At 37.7% G+C, this 18,105-nt stretch overlaps 1 protein-coding gene across 3 annotated transcripts in view; it reads left to right on the forward strand.

Moving 5' to 3' along the window:
- UHRF2 (ubiquitin like with PHD and ring finger domains 2) overlaps nucleotides 1-18,105 on the forward strand; it is a 93,890-nt gene that overhangs the window by 55,186 nt on the left and 20,599 nt on the right. For all 3 annotated transcript variants that reach the window (XM_082336437.1, XM_082336438.1, XM_082336439.1), the window contains exons 5-8: nucleotides 2,962-3,071; nucleotides 11,110-11,296; nucleotides 15,239-15,362; nucleotides 15,752-15,859. In XM_082336437.1, coding sequence (XP_082192563.1) covers nucleotides 2,962-3,071; nucleotides 11,110-11,296; nucleotides 15,239-15,362; nucleotides 15,752-15,859 — 529 coding nt within the window. The remainder of the gene's footprint in view (nucleotides 1-2,961; nucleotides 3,072-11,109; nucleotides 11,297-15,238; nucleotides 15,363-15,751; nucleotides 15,860-18,105) is intronic.

The following is an 18,105-nucleotide window of genomic DNA, read 5'->3' on the forward strand; positions in this document are numbered from 1 at the left end:
TCATCAAGTACAACTGTTAACCTAACACTGCCAAGTTCACCACTAAACCGTGTCCCTAAGCACCACATCTACACATCTTTTAAATACCTCCAGGGATGGGGACTCAACCACTTCCCTGGGCAGCCTGTTCCAGTGCCTGACCACCCTTTCAGTGAAGAAATGTTTCCTAATCTCCAACCTAAACCACCCCTGGCAGAAGTTGAGGGCATTTCCTCTCGTCCTATCACTTGTTACTTGGGAGAAGAGACAGACTGTCTGCATAATCTTATGTTGTCAGAGGCATACTTTGTTGTAATAGAAGCTGGTGTCCAGCATTCTAGTGTGGGTAGTTAGACCATGCGGTCTTATGCAGACTGAGGTGCAGAAAATCAGACTTCTGTGTTCACTGCTCTATATGGAAACCTAAATAAATCTGAGGTGTGCTAACCACCATGGCCAGAACTGCTTTTTAGTATTGCCCCCTAGTGTGCGAATGAAGATTATCTTAAATATATGATTTTCCTGGTCAGGAAAACAAACTGTTGTCTATCTGATGGATGTATTTGCATTGGTGTAGCATTTGTATGTTCTGTTGAAATATTCCAAATCTTTGAAATTTGCTAGCATTTGCTGTTTATGCATATGACCAACAATGGGGAATGTTTTATTACGTCCAAAAACTGCAAAGAAAGGTCAAAATAAATACAGATGCCAAAGTAAACAGCTGTTGGTACACTTAAAAGTCAATTATAGTGAATCAAGACACTATCAGAGTCTTCTCAACTCCAGTTCCATGGACACCTAAACATGGCAGTGCTCAGGGCCACCAAAAAGTGTTTTGTTGCCTGTGGTTTTTTCCCTGGCTTATTTTTTTTCTGCCTTAGTTAAGCCAGCATGTGGCAGAGTCCAAGAACTGGAGTCAGCACAAGGGAAGTTGTGGGCAAGGGATGTGGTGGGTGTAGACAAGGAGGTAGACCGGGGAGCAACAGATCCCAGACTGAAGCCTGGTGTTTCTGGAGGTGTTCTGTTATTGCAGTTATCCGTAGTTAATACGGACCTAACATCTTGTTTCCCTACCTGTCTATAGTTTGATTTAGTTTTGCAGCCTCGATCTTTTTGTAGGGGTATGCCACCTTGCTGACTTTCTTCAAAAGGATTTTCAAGTCATCTCTGTGATTGTTTCTTACAGGTATCCTACAAATAGGGCTTGGAAGACTTGATGACCTGATTCAGACATATTCTCAGGCCTTTCTACGCTCTAAATATTTGAAAGAAACATAGCATTTTAACTTAGTGGCGTTCTTCACCTGGAAAACATTTTCCAGTGTGGCAATATTTAATCATTATCTTTACAGTTTTTCATTTTCATTATTTCCCTGCTTCTGAAGAGGCACTTCCAATGGAGCAGTGCACTTTGCCTTTGCTTAGCAGAATCTTGCACAGCCTCCTTCATATACCGAACAGTAACCAATACAATAGTTTGTTTTTTCGTTCATAATAAAGCCTTCAAAAAACTGTATAATCATCACTCTTTTGTAACTTGGAATTAGGCTGACTGTGTGCTACTACTTCTTTCTTATGTCTAGCACATCTGATGTCTATATAGGAAAGAAGAAAGAAATCTATTCTATTTCTTGTTTTGCAGGATGCTCACTGGACATTTTAACTATAAACATCACAGTCTTGGTAAAATGTTAAACTTTATAATCTTAATAATTCAAGCTATGGTATTTGTGATCTGTATCATTTAGTTGCTTGTGTAGTTTCAGATTTTGAAGTGTTTTTCTAGAACCAAAACAGGGACTGCAGCAGTGCAATAGAATTATATTAACTTTTGAAGAGGAAGGAAGTTCAACAAACCCAAATATTCAGATTGTCTTTTTTTTTTTTTTTTTTTTTTTTAAGGGCTGGGTCTCACCCTGCAAGAAATACAGCTTTCCAGCTAGTAAATTCCTTTCTCTCCTGTCGAACTGCTCCCTTCTGAAATTGGCAATGACACATGTGATTCAAGGAAATCAGTGAGACTATGTTCAGTAATTAATACTTCCAATATGGGTTATACTGAAAATTCCTACTTAGTTCTAGTTTAGGTAGTAAATTGAAAATGGTAGGAGAACAGGCAGCTGAAGAAGGCACAATATCATCCTGAGAAAGGAAGAAAAGGGAGTGTTTTAAAACTGTTGGTGGTTTTTATGGCCTTTTCTTCCTAGTTACGTTTACATTTGAACTAGAATTTTAGTAAATAAAAAGACATTATAATAAGAGGAGGTGAAAACCTTTACTCTACATTTAATATATCCTAATCCTTCTCTAGAAGTCTTTCAGTATTAGTGTTGTGGAGTCATGGAGTATTCGTTACTCATCACTGAGATACGGTGAACACATTTTGCGCTGAAACCTGACATTAACAGGACTACTCACAGTATGTAATTCAGTATTGTATGTGTCTTTGCAAGGCTGGGTTTTAGGTTTCCAAAACATTTAGAAGTCATAGAAGGGCTTTTGAAGCTTTCTATTGCTTTTCTTACTCTGTGGGTTCCAAGTAGTATCTATTATTGTGTCTTATAAGTCATGTTTCTGGTTCATTTCTGACACTATGCTTTTATAATAATGTTTGCTGTCCTGTATTCGAGGGGATATGATTTTGTCTGGACTGCTGTGTTCGGCCAAAAAAACATTTTGAGGTTTTAGAAGCAGAATTACAAGTTATGGATGGCTGTCAATAAGGACATACTCAGCTGCCAGGTAGTCTGAGGGTAATGGAGTAATCTTTTCTTTATGTGAGTTTTAAGTATGTGTTTTGGTTTTCTTAGAGGTCACAGTACTAGACTGAATTTTGTGTGTGAATTGAAATAAAGTATCCTATCAGCGATGAAAAAAAGATGCTGGTTAGCTTTATCTTATTGCTTAAGATTCATTAGGTACAGGATCTAGGTCTGAGGAACTAAGTTGAACGTACTTTTTATTCTTTTTGTTTTTCAGAGGCCCAGAAGACACAATAAATGATTGTAAAATCCTTTTTATAGAGGAAATGTACAAGATTGAAAAGCCAGGAGCCTATCCATTGACATTTGGGGATGGAGATTTCAAAAGTATGCTTTTTTAAATTATTTTAATAGAAATACAAATTGAATTATGTTTCTATTAAAAAATAGAAGGATCAGCATGCAGAGGTAATAATAATTGTTTTCCATGTTCAGGAAAGTAATAACATAATTCTTTATAGATTTCTGTTCTAAAAGTATATTTACTGTAAGGTGGCTCTATTACTTGACATATTCAGAAACTGATAGCATCTTAGTGTTATCAGTCATAAGCAGAGAAAAAGGGGAACAGCTGATAACATTCGAAATGAACTGTGCAGAATGAATTCGTAGTCTCAGTTAAGTTCCTAGACAGGTGACCACGTCACCAGAACTGCTATTGCAATTGACATGTCATTTAAACTTTTAATAAATATCAAAGATAGAATCAGTCTGTAATGATGCACTTTAACCCTGTCATTATGTCATAATTTTAAAAAAAAAAAGATCAGGAACTTTGTGCCAAAGCTGCTTGTACCATGAAAAAAAGGCATAATTAACATTTGCATTATTATTTGGCTCTGCATGACCATCTAAAAAAATAACTATGCCATATCTCCTCATCCTCCCCACAAGCACAGGAAGGAGTTAGTGGCAGCAAATCTAAAAAGTAGTGTGACATTTTATCCTAAGTTTAGAAATGTATTAAAGTAAGGAGTGATAAGTGTTTGTGATAGCAACACTGAGAGATTGGACTGCAGCTCTACTAATAGGTATTAGATATTAATACGTATTAGACTCCTGACTCCAAAGCAATTTTTCAGAACCTTTATATGTAGCTCTCTGCACAAGAACTAGTCTGCTTACTAGTTTATTTGCCATCATCTAAAAAATCACTGTTTTTTACAGGAGCAAATATCATTTGCTGTGGTATTCTTAAAAGTAAAAATGTGAATTTCTGTAAATGAACTTCTCACAATTAATTTTTCATTATTTGTGATTTACTTTCTTCAGATTACTCAAAAAAATAACCATCCATTCTATTTATTTTTTCTTGGTCATGTTAAACATTTTTTGCAATATCTTAAAACGTGTTTATTTAAAAAAATCGTAGTATGAGAAATTTAAAAATCTACAGATACTAGTTTGCACTTACATACCTACTTATTTTGCAAGTCTAATTGTTTATTAAACTTTTAAAGGACATATAAAATTATTACAGTTCATTTAGTTCTTCCCTGCAACTACTGTGTAGTGAATTAATTTTTAAAATTATATGTGTGTTAAGGAAATGTATTATTACTATATTGATGACTATACAAAATTTTCTACAGTGGCAACATTTGATCTGACATGAGTATTTATTTATTGTAGAATCATAGAATCATTTAGGTTGGAAAAGACCCTTAAGATCATTGAGTCCAACTGTAAACCTAACTGCCTGGTCCGCCACTAAGCCATGTCCCTAAGTGCCAGATCTACATGTCTTTTAAATACCTCCAGGGATTGGAACTCAGCCACTTCCCTGGGCAGCCTGTTCCAGTGCCTGACTACCCTTTCAGTGAAGAAGTTTTTCCTAATCTCCAACCGAAACCTACCCTGGTGCAAGTTGAGGCCATTTCATCTCCTCCTATCATTTGTTACTAGGGAGAAGAGACCGACCCCCACCTCGCTACAACCTCCTTTCAGGTAGTTGTAGAGAGCGATAAGGTCTCCCCTCAGCCTCCTTCCTTCCAGGCTAAACAACCCCAGTTCCCTCAGCCGCTCCGCATGAGACTTGTGCTCCAAACCCTTCACCGGCTTCGTTGCCCTTCTCTGGACACGCTCCAGCACCTCGATGTCCTTCTTGTAGAGAGGGGCCCAAAACTGAACACAGTATTCGAGGTGCAGCCTCACCATTCTGTACTTCCTACACCGATTGCCACCTTTATTGTATCAAAGTCAAGCTCTTTAGTTTCACTTACAGCTCTTTCCCTCTTATTTTGACCGCTATTTCCTTATTTGTAACTGCTTTGCTTAAACTACTCACATATTGCCATCTGTGTAGGGATTTGCACCTCTGTGTATGCTTTGTTTCATTCTGTTCCTGTTCCCATTTCTATTCATTTCAGGATATTGTTTACAAACCTTCATACATAAGCATAACACGGAAATATAATCTTTAAAAATGTAACCCTGAAAACTAAATTCATCTGGCAATTTAGCTGTATGTCTTATTTTGAACTGCTCTTTTTCCTGAGGCCAACTTTCTCACCACACTGCCCTTTTCATTTCTGTTCATGTGATTCTGATTTTTTGGTAAGCTGTCTTGGCTTTGTTCACTTATGCATAGTGCACATCATTCGAGCTGTATGCTGTAAGCAGTATACCTTTTACCTCTGGACTGTCCTTACATCCCTATTCGTTCTTTGTATTTAAAATTTGAAAATATATACACATATGTCTATAAACACACACACAGCTACCTTAGCTTATATGCTTTGAAAAGTGGAAGATTTTTTTACAATAATGGCAGAAGAAATTCAAAGAATTAATTGGTCTTAAATACTCTATGAGATTGTTGTAAGCACAATCAGGAAATGCACTGACTGTATTTTTGTCTATATTAAGCTACTGTCCATGTTCTTTCCAAAAGATAGAATGCCTACTTTGGAAATAATCTTCATCAGATAAACAATGTAGGCTACCTCTGCAGAAAAATTGTTATTCCTTGAGCATGGCCATACATTAGTTAGGTTTTGTATGTGTAAATTAGATAAAAATGTCTATGATGTGTCAATATACATTTAGCAGTTACAGTTAAAAATAAGGTAGTTATTTTTAAATTATTTAATGGAAGTCTAAATTCTGCAGCCCAGGAAAAGAGTAGGGCTAAACCTATTAGAAAATTATATTAGGAAAGTGAGAAAACTAAGAAGCGACATACTTGTAAATATGTTTCAAATATTTATATGCAAAACGGAAATAAGACCTAGGTATCGATGTATATTACTTCCATCAGAATCCAAATTTCTGCTATGAGCATGAGATAACTCTTCCTGCAAAAGAAGAGAATATGAAATGATATATGCTACTAAACCCTGCACTGTTGGTAGGGGTGAACAGACCTGTCTTCGTATGACCAATAGTGCAGATATAATCAGTGCATTTGCCTTATGACATGGTTAAAGCAGAAATGTGAAAAATTAAAGTCATGTCATGAAAATGACAGTTTGTAGTTTGTGTGCATATTGAAGAAAGTTGAAAACTCCAGGTATTGTTTATCTATCTGAGCTAAAATATATAGACCTTTTTGCTTTTTTCCTCTTTAAAAAAAAAAAAAAAAACAAACCTATTACTAACCCTTGACCTAAGATACTGGTTTTGTAACTGAAAACAGGATATTACAGATGCCTAAACAACCTGCGGTGGTAAGAGATACAGAAAAATATGCAGGGTTTTTTTGCCTGTTATTTATTGGATGAGGTAGACTAGTGAGTTTCTTTAGGGAATGCTCAGTCATCACTGTTAAACTTTTTCAAAGGGGATACCCATTATCTGGGATTTCTTCAGTCTGACTTGACTTGAATTGGTGTTGACACCTTGGACAGACTGTGAGTTTTTCCTGGCTGTGCTGGAAAATACACAGATTTGTTCCTTAGCAGTCTTACGATGTTTCCTTTCTCTTCAAAAGAACCCTGGGAAAGAAGTTTTAAACTAGAAGATTACTACCATTTGGATAGTATGCAGATAAGTATTCTAGGCTAGACTTTGGTAGAAGCAGTACACCGAGAGATTTTGTCTTTCTTTTTAAGTGTGTCTGACCTTTGCCTTTGAGGCTTTGTAAAATAACCACTGCTGGTAGCTTTACACATTTGCTCCTTGTGTTTGCCAGTTAGTGCATCTCACTAGACCATCTACCTATAGCTGGCAATTTTCCCTCTTCAGTGGTTCTTTCTTTATATTCTTCAGCTTTTACGGTTTTTTCTTAAAAAAAAATTCAAACTACAGTGTTCTAGCACTTCTTATCATAGAATGGTTTGAGTTGGAAGGGACCTTTAAAGATCATCTAGTCCAACCCCCCTGCAATGAGCAGGGACATCTTTCACTAAATCAGGTTGCTCAGAGCCCCATCCAGCCTGTCCTTAAATGTTTCCAGGGATGGAGCATCTACAACCTCGGGCAACCTGTTCCAGTGTCTCACCACACTCATCATAAGAAAGGTCTTCCTTGTATCCAATCTAAATCTACCTCTTTCAATTTAAAACTGTTGTTCCTTGTCCTATCACTACAAGCCCTCATGAAAAGTCTTTCCTTGTCTTTCTTATAAGCCCCCTTTAAGTATTGAAAGGCCACAATAAGGTCTTCCCACAGCCTTCTCTTCACCAGGCTGAACAAACCCAGCTCTCTGAGCCTTTCTTCATAGGAGAGGTGTTCCAGCCCTTTGGTCATTTTTGTGGCCCTCCTCTGGACCTGCTCCAACAGGTCCATGTGTTTCCTGTGCTGAGGGCTCCAGAGCTGGATGCAGTAGTGCAGGTGGGGTCTCACAAGAGCAGAGCAGAGCGGGAGAATCCCCTCCCTTGACCTGCTGACCACGCTTCTTTTTATGCAGCTCAGGGTATGACTGGCTTTCTGAGATGCAAGTGCATGTTGCTGGCTCATATCCAATTTTTTGTCCACCAGTACCCCCAAGTCCTTCTCCTCAGGGCTGCTCTCAATCCCTTCATCCCCTAGCCTGTACTGATATTGGGGATTGTCCTGTGCAGAACTTCATGAGGTTCACATGGGCCCACTCCTCAAGCCTGTCAAGGTCTCTCTGGATGACATACCTTCCTTCAGGCATATCAACTGTACCACTCAGCTTTGTCATGCACAAACTTGTTGAGGGTGCACTCAATCCCACCATCTCTGTCACTGATGAAGGTATTAAATAGTATTGGTCCCAGTATGGACCCTTGAGGGACACTGCTTGTTAGTGGTTTCCACATGGATATTGAGCCATTGGATACAGCCCATCCACTGTTTGGATGCGACCACCCAACAAAGTCCTTACCCATCTAATAGTTCATCCATCAAACCCATCTCTCTCCAATGTAGCAGCAAGAATGTTGTGAGGGACCAAATCAAGGGCCTTACAGAAGTCCAGGTAAATGACAACCATAGATCTTCTCTTGTCCACTGATGCATTCAGTCCATTATAAAGGACCACTAGATCAGTCAGGCATGATTTGCCCTTGGTGAATCCATGTTGTCTGTCTTTAATCACCTCCCTGTCTTCCATATGCTTTGACATGTCTTCTGGGAGTCTCTGTTCTATGATTTTACTGGGCACTGAGGTGAGGCTGACTGGTCAATAATTCCCAGGACCTTCCTTTTTACCCTTTTTAAAAAAGGGCGCAATATTCCTTTTCCTCCAGTCACTGGGGGCTTTCCCTGGTTGTCATGACTTTTCAGATATGATGGAGAGTGGTTTGGCAACTACATCAGCCAATTCCCTCAGGACCCTGGGATGTGTCTCATTGGGTCCCGTGGATTTGTGTATGTTCAGGTTCCTCAGATGGTCTTGAACCTGATCTTCTCTTACAGTGGGAAGGACTTCATTTCCCCTGTCTGTCACCTGGATTAAGAAATTATCCTTGGTGCTCTCCAAGAGTCTCCTGGACTACTTACAGTTTGCTATACTGCTTTTCCAGCAGATGTCAGGGTGACTGAAGTCTCCCAGCTGGATCAGAGCCTGCGAGTGTGATGCTTCCTGCAGTTGAAGTAAGAACACTTTGTCAACAGGCTCCCCTTGATCAGGTAGCTGGTAATAAACACCAATCATGAGGTTTCCTTTGTTGGCTTGGTGTCTAATTTTCACCCACAAGCTCTCAACCTGTTCATCACTGTTTTTCAAAGAGCTCTGTGCAGTCAGTCCATAGCGGGCAAATCGCCCACCCCTTCTCCCTTGCCTGTCCCTCCTGAGCAGTTTATAGCCATTGATTGCAGCGCTCCAGTCATGTGTTTTGTCCCACCAAGTTTCAGTGATAGCGATTAGATCATAGCTTTGCATCTGCGCAGTTGCTTCCAGTTCTTCCTGTTTGTTACCCACGCTACATGCATCGGTGTAGAGACAATTCTTTGTTACTTAAAACTCCATCCCCTTCCCTCTCTAAGTCTAGTTGCTTCCACCTTTGAAGATAAAAGTATTCTCCAAGGTCCTCCAGAAAGACCGCAGATACAGCACAATACTTGGCATTCCATTCCCCCTTTCTTATAAGACTTTCAGTCTGGAGTTTCTCTCCACAGAGATTTTACACTGGTATCTTATCCATGTGGATCAAATTTTCTGTAAAGTGTATTCAGTTGGGAGGGCATATTTTTCCTCAGCAGGAAGGGGCTGGGATTTCTTCAAACCCTTAGTCATTCCTTTCCTTCTCAGTATGCTTAGGAAAAATGTAAAAGTATCCAGAACTCCTCTATGAAGTATGAAAAAAAATCTGTGTTTCTAGTATGAAAATTTCTGTGTTTCTGTGAAAAATTCTAGTATGAATAAAATTCTGTGTTTTCCTAAGAGTTAAATCTTTCATTGGAACAGGCAGTGTTTTCTTAAATATTACGGTTTGTTGCTTGTGCCTTTCTCTTTTTGTCCAATATTCTGTCTGCTTAGCACCTGTGGAAGAATCTGGTGTTCATGATACCTCCGATGGGCTGTAGGGGTTTTTGGGTTTGCGGGCGTTGTTTGTTTTCATTTTTGTAGTGGGGCTGCTCTTCAAATTCCTTATTAATGAACTTGCTTGTGACATCATGGACATATTCAGTAAGGTTTTGTCCCAGAAAACGAAAGTGTTATTTTTTGTACAACTAATGACTTTTGGGTATTTTTGGCAAAGATTATGACAGGGATAAGTTTGTCCTTATCACACTGTCCTTCTAGGCCAATTGCCCTTTTGAATAGACATTGTCGAACAGTTCAGAAGTTCCTCAGATAGTTTGCCTATGGACTTAAAGAAAATTTATCCCAAGTATTGGTATTCCAGCTGTTCCAGTTTCTGAACTTCTATACCCTGTGGTTATATTTTTCTTCCAGAATGGTACTCAAAAGAACATTTGCGGCCCATTCTAAACTTCAAGAAAAATGTTCTTTCTGTTATCTCAGCTTCCTGCTTCCAGCTCGAACTCTCAAATAGTCTTTCTAGTCTTCCTTGTCTTCTGATTCAAAGCCAATTACTTCTTCCAGATAAAATACTATTTCCAGAGAAGTTTGGAAGTACACTATTAATTATTGTATTAGATTAGTTTAAGCTCAAATTCACTTCCATGGCATTTCTAGATGACTTTTGCACAGAACATATCAATGATTTTTTTTTTTTTTTCTTTTAATGTTGGAATTCTTTGGGCTGTAATCAAGTTATCTTCTGAAGTCTTCTCTCATTTCTCTGGACCTTCTACTTGTTTCAGACATTTCTCCTGTAAATTATGTTACAAATATATGCTACAAATATTCAGTGTTTCTTCCCTCTCCTCTTTCATATCTAGTTTAGGCTACTAAATGTTTTTCTCTTGTATAGAAGCACTTTTTCCCTGACTGAGGAATCAGTGCCAGTGGTTTTGTTTCATAGTGGGGTTCGTGGGTCCAAATTTCCAAGTGAGCTGAAACAGAAAGTTAGTGTTTCTTTGTGTGTAAACTAAACCGCTGCTGTGAAACAACTGGTAATTTGGGATTGTCTGTAGTCTCAGACTACTAATTATTATATCCAACTGTAAATTTAATTAAGAGGAAGAGAGCTGTTCCAAATTGTAGTGTCATCTTTATTTGATTGTTAGCAGTTACCTGATTGGAATTTCTTCTTGGCTCTATTTAAGAAGACTCCAACTAGAGAGGCTCCATATGTAGGGAGAGTGTGCAAGTGGCATGTTGGGAACAGGAGGGGAGAAAATAAGAGAAGCTGCTGGTTAGTAATTTTTTTTACTGCTTGTTTATACAGCAGAAGAAATCCCATTAGCCTAGATAGTCAAATACCTCATTGTATGAAAAAAGCATTTTCAAGAGGGCAGTGTTCATGTGCAGAAATAACTTTTTCCTGTAGATACAGTAATGCACTTTTCTAAGATACATGGCATTTGACTTTTTCTTTGTTTTTGACAGGAAAAAGTGGCCCTGAATGCAAGCACTGTAGGGCTGATCCAGATAAGGAGTGCCGGTTTTGTTCGTGTTATTTGTGTGGTGGAAAACAGGATGCTCACATGCAACTCCTGTGTGATGAATGTAATATGGCTTATCATATATACTGCCTGAACCCCCCCTTAAGCAAGATACCAGAAGATGAGGACTGGTAAATATACAAGGATGATTTTCTTATCTATATTGCCATTCTATACATGCTGCCTTTTTGTTATTTGCACCTCGTGACAGACAATACTGAAGAATTTTTTAAAGTCTGCTATGGTTTTCATCCATCTATTTTTATATAAACCTTATGTTTTCTGTCAAGGTAATTCTTTTAAATCATTCACAAAGGACTAGTTGTAACCTTTAATGGCCATTACGGAGTTTCAAAACTGGTATGTTCACTTTATTCATTATGATCATTATGATCTTCTGTGATATTATCTGATCTGATTGTGTTTATCACCAGTGGTTGTTTCCCAGCCTTTTAATTTTGTTCAAGTTCCACTACTTGAACAATTCTCTTATGCTTACCCTTCTCTTTCCCTTCATCCTCTGTGCCTGTTGCTGCCCCTGTGCCCTTCCTGTATCTTCTCTTTGCCACTACTCTATTCATTTCTCCTGCTCTGGGAGGACTACCACCTTGCTACTCTTCATTTCTACTGTCCTTGGTTCTGCCAGCAGGAAAACCAAGCTAACTGGCATTGTTAAATCAAGATAATTATATTTTGAATCTGCATGGACCCATTAGCAGCACATTAAGTTATCTTGGGCTCTGCACTGTTTTTTGTCCTTATTAGCTATCTACAGTTTACACTGCTTGTATTTAGCACCTGCCTGTGACTTACATGAGATGCTTATCCTTTATAAATGAGGAATAAATAAAACTTTATTCAAATAAAGTTTTCCATTACATAGACATCAATAAATGTCTAAGATGTCTATAGATACATTTTATAGAATCTCTTTGGACCTTGTGATTAAATTTTATGTAAAAATCTGTGCTTTGGAAGTTTTAACATTCTCTGGAAATAAATAACTCAATCTCCTATACCACAGTCGATGTCATAGTAGGTTTGTTTATTGGTCAGTGCCTAATGGTCTGTGTGTTTTCTGGGGCATTGTGTTTTTATTGAACTCCTGTGTTTATGCCAGTGTGTGATTTAGTGATTGAGACTATTAACACTGATAGGTGTTTCTCAGTGTGTACATTTGGCCACAGGGATACTGTTGTTGGAAGCTGATTTTTTTCCCATGAAATTTCTGCTGGCTTGAAACACTATCTGAAAAATATTTTCAGTACCTACTAAAAATATGTATAGGTCATTGGAACTAAAAATAGCATTTATTTTAATGTTGTCTGCGTGCCTTCCACTTCTTGCACATGCAAAATGATTACAGTGTTTATTCAGCAGTGTTTATTACACAGCATGTTAGTCTGAACTATCCCCAAGTTTTCTGCTGTCAAGGCAGACTGGTCTTCTGTGCATGACAGTTTGCTTCCTACTACTTGTCAACATAAGTGAGTTGATGTCACATGTTGGAAACCATTCTCAACACTCAAGTGGTTTATTACTGACTGCAATCCATAGCAGTATTCTCACCTGATTGCACCTGACCTTTGGCTATAGCAGCTGAGGAGTTCTTTTTTGACTTCCTTCATTCAAAATATTCAGTGAGACCATCTGTCTGGAAGTACACATGTGTTTGGTCTATCCATTCGTCAGTTGCCCCTTACTCTCAGAACCAGCTCTAATCCAATACTCCAACTCCAAGTCCATCTGTTTTCCAGTACTAGTCACAGGAAAGTTTCTGATAAAGAAAATACATATGCTTCAAGTCAGTGACCCCCTCCCACAAAACCCCCAAATCTTTTGTTCTACCCTGAAACCAATTTATTCTCTTTGGTTTCTTCTACACCCTTAAATACACAGAAAGTTTGATAGGCACATCAGGATACTGATACTGAAATCTCACCAGCCATCAGTGTGTCTTTGGTTTGGCTAGTGTGCTAAGATTATCTTGGTCTGCTGGGTGCTTCAGATGGTTTTTCAGATTAGGTATTAGTGTTCTAGTCTTCACTGGCATCCATTCTTTTTCAAAAGCTTCTTATGAAACATTCTTATGAGTTATTCTACTTCTATTTCAGAGAGTTACAGAGAAAGTTTGAAGAATAGAATTTTTTTCAAAGTGTAGCCATATATAATATCATTGCATACGTCCCCAGGACTGTTTTCCATAGAGAAGATTCGGTGCTCTGTAGACAACCACACAAGAATTAAATTGGCTGACAACATGGTCTACAGCATCCCTCAGGTCATGTGTTAAGTGCTCTTTTAGACCCTTCCGCTTACATTTCTGGCCAAAAAAATTATGAGTTTCCACAAATAGTAGAAGTTTAATTCATATAATTTGAATGTCTTGAAAAATGGCTGTCAAGCTTCTTAACTTGTTTTTGTTTGCTGTATAACAATATGAGTCTTAAGATTTATGCATGTAAGTAGATAGCTGCATCCGTGGATGAAGTCACTGGGTGGGAGAGGTACTGTTATGGAGCTGGCTTATGACAGTTAATTTTGGGATACTTAGTGATGCCAGCCCTGTGCAGTCTTAGTGCTTGGTCATATGTAGGAGTGCAGTTGCACTAGGCAAAGCAGTGTCTCCTACGAAAGAGGAGGCCTGTGTTCTCCCTTCTTCTTGCATACTAGAAAAGAGTCATGGCTGTTCGATCCTTAACTTTTTGACAGATTTTTTTTGTTTTAGAAGTGGAAAAATTTCCGTTTAGTATTTTTATAGTGTAAAATTTGGGAAACTCTCTTCAGGGACTAAGCTTGTAGTTTGGGAAAGGATGGTAAGTTTCTCTTCTGGAGATTAAACGACTCTATATGTGAAACAGTATTTAATATTCCATACAAAACTCAGTTTGAAAAATATTAAGGTAATATGGTTACTCTGTCAAGAAGCAGGGACTGCCATAGTTAATTCACCTTGCGAATTATGCATTATGTCATGTTCCTTCTCTTAACTGGTCATTACATACTTTTTCTTAAACAGCTGTAATATCATTCAAAGTCTTACTGTTAGACAATTTCAGCATCTTGTGTTACTTTTAATTTCTTTTTATCTGCATAGCTTCATTGTCTTAATTGTTCAACACCTTTATTGACATAGTGAAATCTATTCCTGTGGACATTAATCATTAATTCTTCTATTCATATCCACATACAAAGGTTAATTACTAAATCCAAAACAGTCGTAGTAGTAGTACTATTGGTAGTTATCTAAACTAGGTTATCAGTGTTAGTGTAGGTCAGGCTTCCTCCACTAGTGACATATGGGCCAAACCCTGCCCATGGCAGCCAGAAACATGGACAATTGCCTTTGCATTAGCATTCCTGGAGTGGGATAAAAATGTTACTAGAATCAGCAAAACGAACAGTGTACTCCCTTTCTCTCTCTGCTGTAGTCACTGCATACTAGTATCTCTTGCTTTCCTGCCAGGATGCTTTGTCTTAGCTGCAATGAGTCTCAGCGCTATATTCCAAGTGGCTTTAGTGTTGTGGTGTGAGTGAGTGAGTGTGCGTGTCCATGCATGTGTGTTTGTATGTGTGTATGTGTCTACACACATTACATGATACTTCGGCTCTGTTTGATATTCAGCTGCCTGCAGTGAAATTTATTGCACTAGAAGCAAAAAATAAGGGTAGAGTGGGCAGGACGTAGAAACAAACCATGAGTACTGGTTAGCAGCGTACTCTAATCTCAGCTATCTTCTCCTTTACATGATCTAAATGAAAGAGGACAGAATGAAGAGAGAATACAGGAGACATTGGGACCTCTCACATACCATGTGAGAAATAATAGTTAAATGTTTTGGCTCTAGCACTCTACCTTCAAAGGTATTGAAATGCCCTTTTTAAAAATTTGACGATATTTTTTCATGTTGGGTTCTTTTTTTTAAGCCATAGGCTTCAGCTGCTTAAGACTGGTATATGTTTGCTAGCATGAAATATTCAGTCAAGATAAACAAATTGACAGTATTTTGGCTACAAGAAATGTATTGCCATTATTATGAAGTAATTGAGAATTTACTAAAACCTTTTTTTAGGTATTGTCCTTCCTGCAAAAATGATTCTAATGAAGTTGTAAAGGCTGGAGAAAAGCTCAAACAGAGTAAAAAGAAAGCAAAGATGCCATCTGCCAGTACTGAAAGCCAGAGAGACTGGGGCAAGGTAGAGTGTATTTTAGAAATAGCTGTTGCTCTGATTGTTCATGTATGTGCTACATCTATAATTCTACTTATATATGCACTACACAAGATTCAGTACTGGGTTGCATAGACAATAAGACAATGTTTAATCCTGCCCCCCATCTACTGGCAGTTAAAGCAGTGGAAGAATTATTAAGGTGACTAGAGGTAAAAACAAAAAGAAAAACAACCCCTGATCCCTCCCCCAAACCCATAAACACGTTTGACTTAATTAACATTCCTTTTAACAATTGTTAACACATTTTAAAGTCTGTGTTTGTTATAATGATCAGATTTTGTGGTATCTGCGTTGAATTTGCAAATAGTCTTCAATATTATAATACTAATTCTTTTTGTCTGATATATTTTTAGGGCATGGCCTGTGTTGGTCGTACTAAGGAATGCACTATTGTTCCTTCAAATCATTATGGACCTATACCTGGTGTTCCTGTTGGGACAACCTGGAAATTCAGAGTTCAGGTATGTTGTTTCAGTCTTAGCTGTAGTTGAAGTAAGTAAGAATAATGATGAATGGGTTGGGCACTAAAATAAATTTAGATTGACAATTGCCATTTTCACCAGGACTAAGCAAAGCAAATACATTATGATTCTAATATTGGAAGTGATGCTGATAGTGAAAATTGCAGTATACTGATTTTACAATACAACTTAAGAAGTATGTTGTCATTAGGATAAAGAAATGCCACATGTTAAAATTCTAGAAGTGGGATACTTAGTGGATAGAGTCAAGTATTTTCTGAAGTGTACTTCACATGAAATGATTATCCCACTTAGGTGATGTAGACTGTAGATTTTGGAAACTTTAGATGATACCACTGTAAATTGAGTCCGTGTTGGTTTTTTTGGTCACACATATCGGATGTCCAAATATTCTTTTAGGCTGATGAACAGCTTAAACCAGTGTAAGACTGTACTGCTACTGAAATTAGCTGTCCATTCAGCCTTTGCTCTTTCTTGCACTGTCTCATTTTCTGTTGCAAATATTTCTTAGGCTGTATGGTAAATTCGATTCGTAAAATACCTGGCAGAGAAATAATCCCATTTGGGGTAGGAGGGGAGTTAATTTTCCCAGTCCATTTCAAATTTTGGTTGTATAAGCACAGTGCCAATACTCAGAGGGGCAGGAAAAAACAAAGCAGGGAGGATGGGACAGCTTCATTTTGTGCCAGTACTGATTTCCTGTGGTTTCGAAGTGTCCGGCAAACGGCAAACTTATTTACTTCCTTTTCCCCCAGCCTTATCTGATAGCACTGATTTTTGTTTTATCTTTGATTTTTTTATTGTTGTTTTTAGTTGGGGAAATACATAGTTCTTTATTTTCAAAATCACTTAGTTCCTTCTCTCTTGCATGTGTGAAGGATTGTAATTGAATGTTTTCCGTCATATTTGGAAGAATAGAACCAGGTTTTTTTAAACTGCTTGAGGCAGGGCAAGGCAAGAATCAAAACCTTCTTCTGATTTGTTTTCTGAACTTTTCATCACCTGCTTTCTCATGAGAAGAAAGATGTTTTATTATTCAATTGGTACAAGAGAACACTTAGCAGGCAATTTTCCTCTGATGGTGGTGTCTTCCAGTGCTGTGTGAAGAACTGTGGATTTGGAAGGCCATGCAAGTTTTAAGGCTGATATGGTTAGCAGCGGACATTTACCCCTTAGCAACAGTTTTCAGTTTCTCTCCTTAATAGAAATCACAGTGAAGCAGTTGAAACCTAAACCAGTTCTTTCAGTCCCTTCTTCCCTTGATGTCCATTGTCAACACTACCATCAATACAAGTCTTAGACAAAGCAAATGAAATCTGTAATGTAGAATTGTGCTGTTCATCATACCAGTGCTTTGATGCAAAATGACTTGCTGAAGAGGAAAATTCAATTTTGATTCTTTGGGATATTTCGTTGACCTCTCCTGTGTTTGAAGAACTTTTTTGTGAAAGGAATTAAAATAAATAGTCATCTTTTTGTTGGCTTCCAGATTAAGTAAAGTCTCATAAGCAAGAAGAGTTTCTAAAATCACTTGTGCAAACCCCAAATCTCAAAATCAAGTTTTATTTTCACTTCTTCAGTAATTGAAATCACAATAATTGAAATTATCATTTCACCTTTTTGTTAGGAATTCCATTGGTAACACAAAAGCTAATAGTTTTCAGATCTTTCTAGTGCTGGTAGGAAAAAGGAACAGAATTAGAGCACTGCTTTTGTCAGAAAATTAAGCAGAGAATGCTAATTTATATATATATGTGTGTGGACTTGACATCAAAAGGCAATTACCATTTTTACATAATTATTTAATTTGGGGTACAAATGAAATACTTTATCCTTTTTTTTAAAAGATTGAAATGTTTTCTACATAGAAAGTTAAATTACACTTTTGTTTCTCATATGACTTTTGTAGGAGAAATGAGTTTGTCTCAGCAAATCTATGAGAATTTAGAGACTGTAGTCTATTTCTGATTTGCGTAGTTTTTTATGACACAAACTCTCTTTTCCTAGAAGGAAATTGACTAAGTATTGCTTCTTGAGAGAGCATCTGAAGAGCATCCTTGGCATGAATTACTTACCAGAGTTCATCTTTGGGGTGAATCACCTATCAGAAACCTACATTTAATTGATAAAACCTGGAAATGAAAGAAGGGAGGGAGGAATGAATGAAAGGATGTTAGATACAACAGGAAAGAGGAGCGCAGTAGTGAGGCCTTTTTATTCAGCAT

Source organism: Platalea leucorodia (genome assembly GCF_965183815.1).
Source record: "Platalea leucorodia genome assembly, chromosome: Z".
NCBI classification, from domain to species: Eukaryota; Metazoa; Chordata; class Aves; order Pelecaniformes; family Threskiornithidae; genus Platalea; species Platalea leucorodia.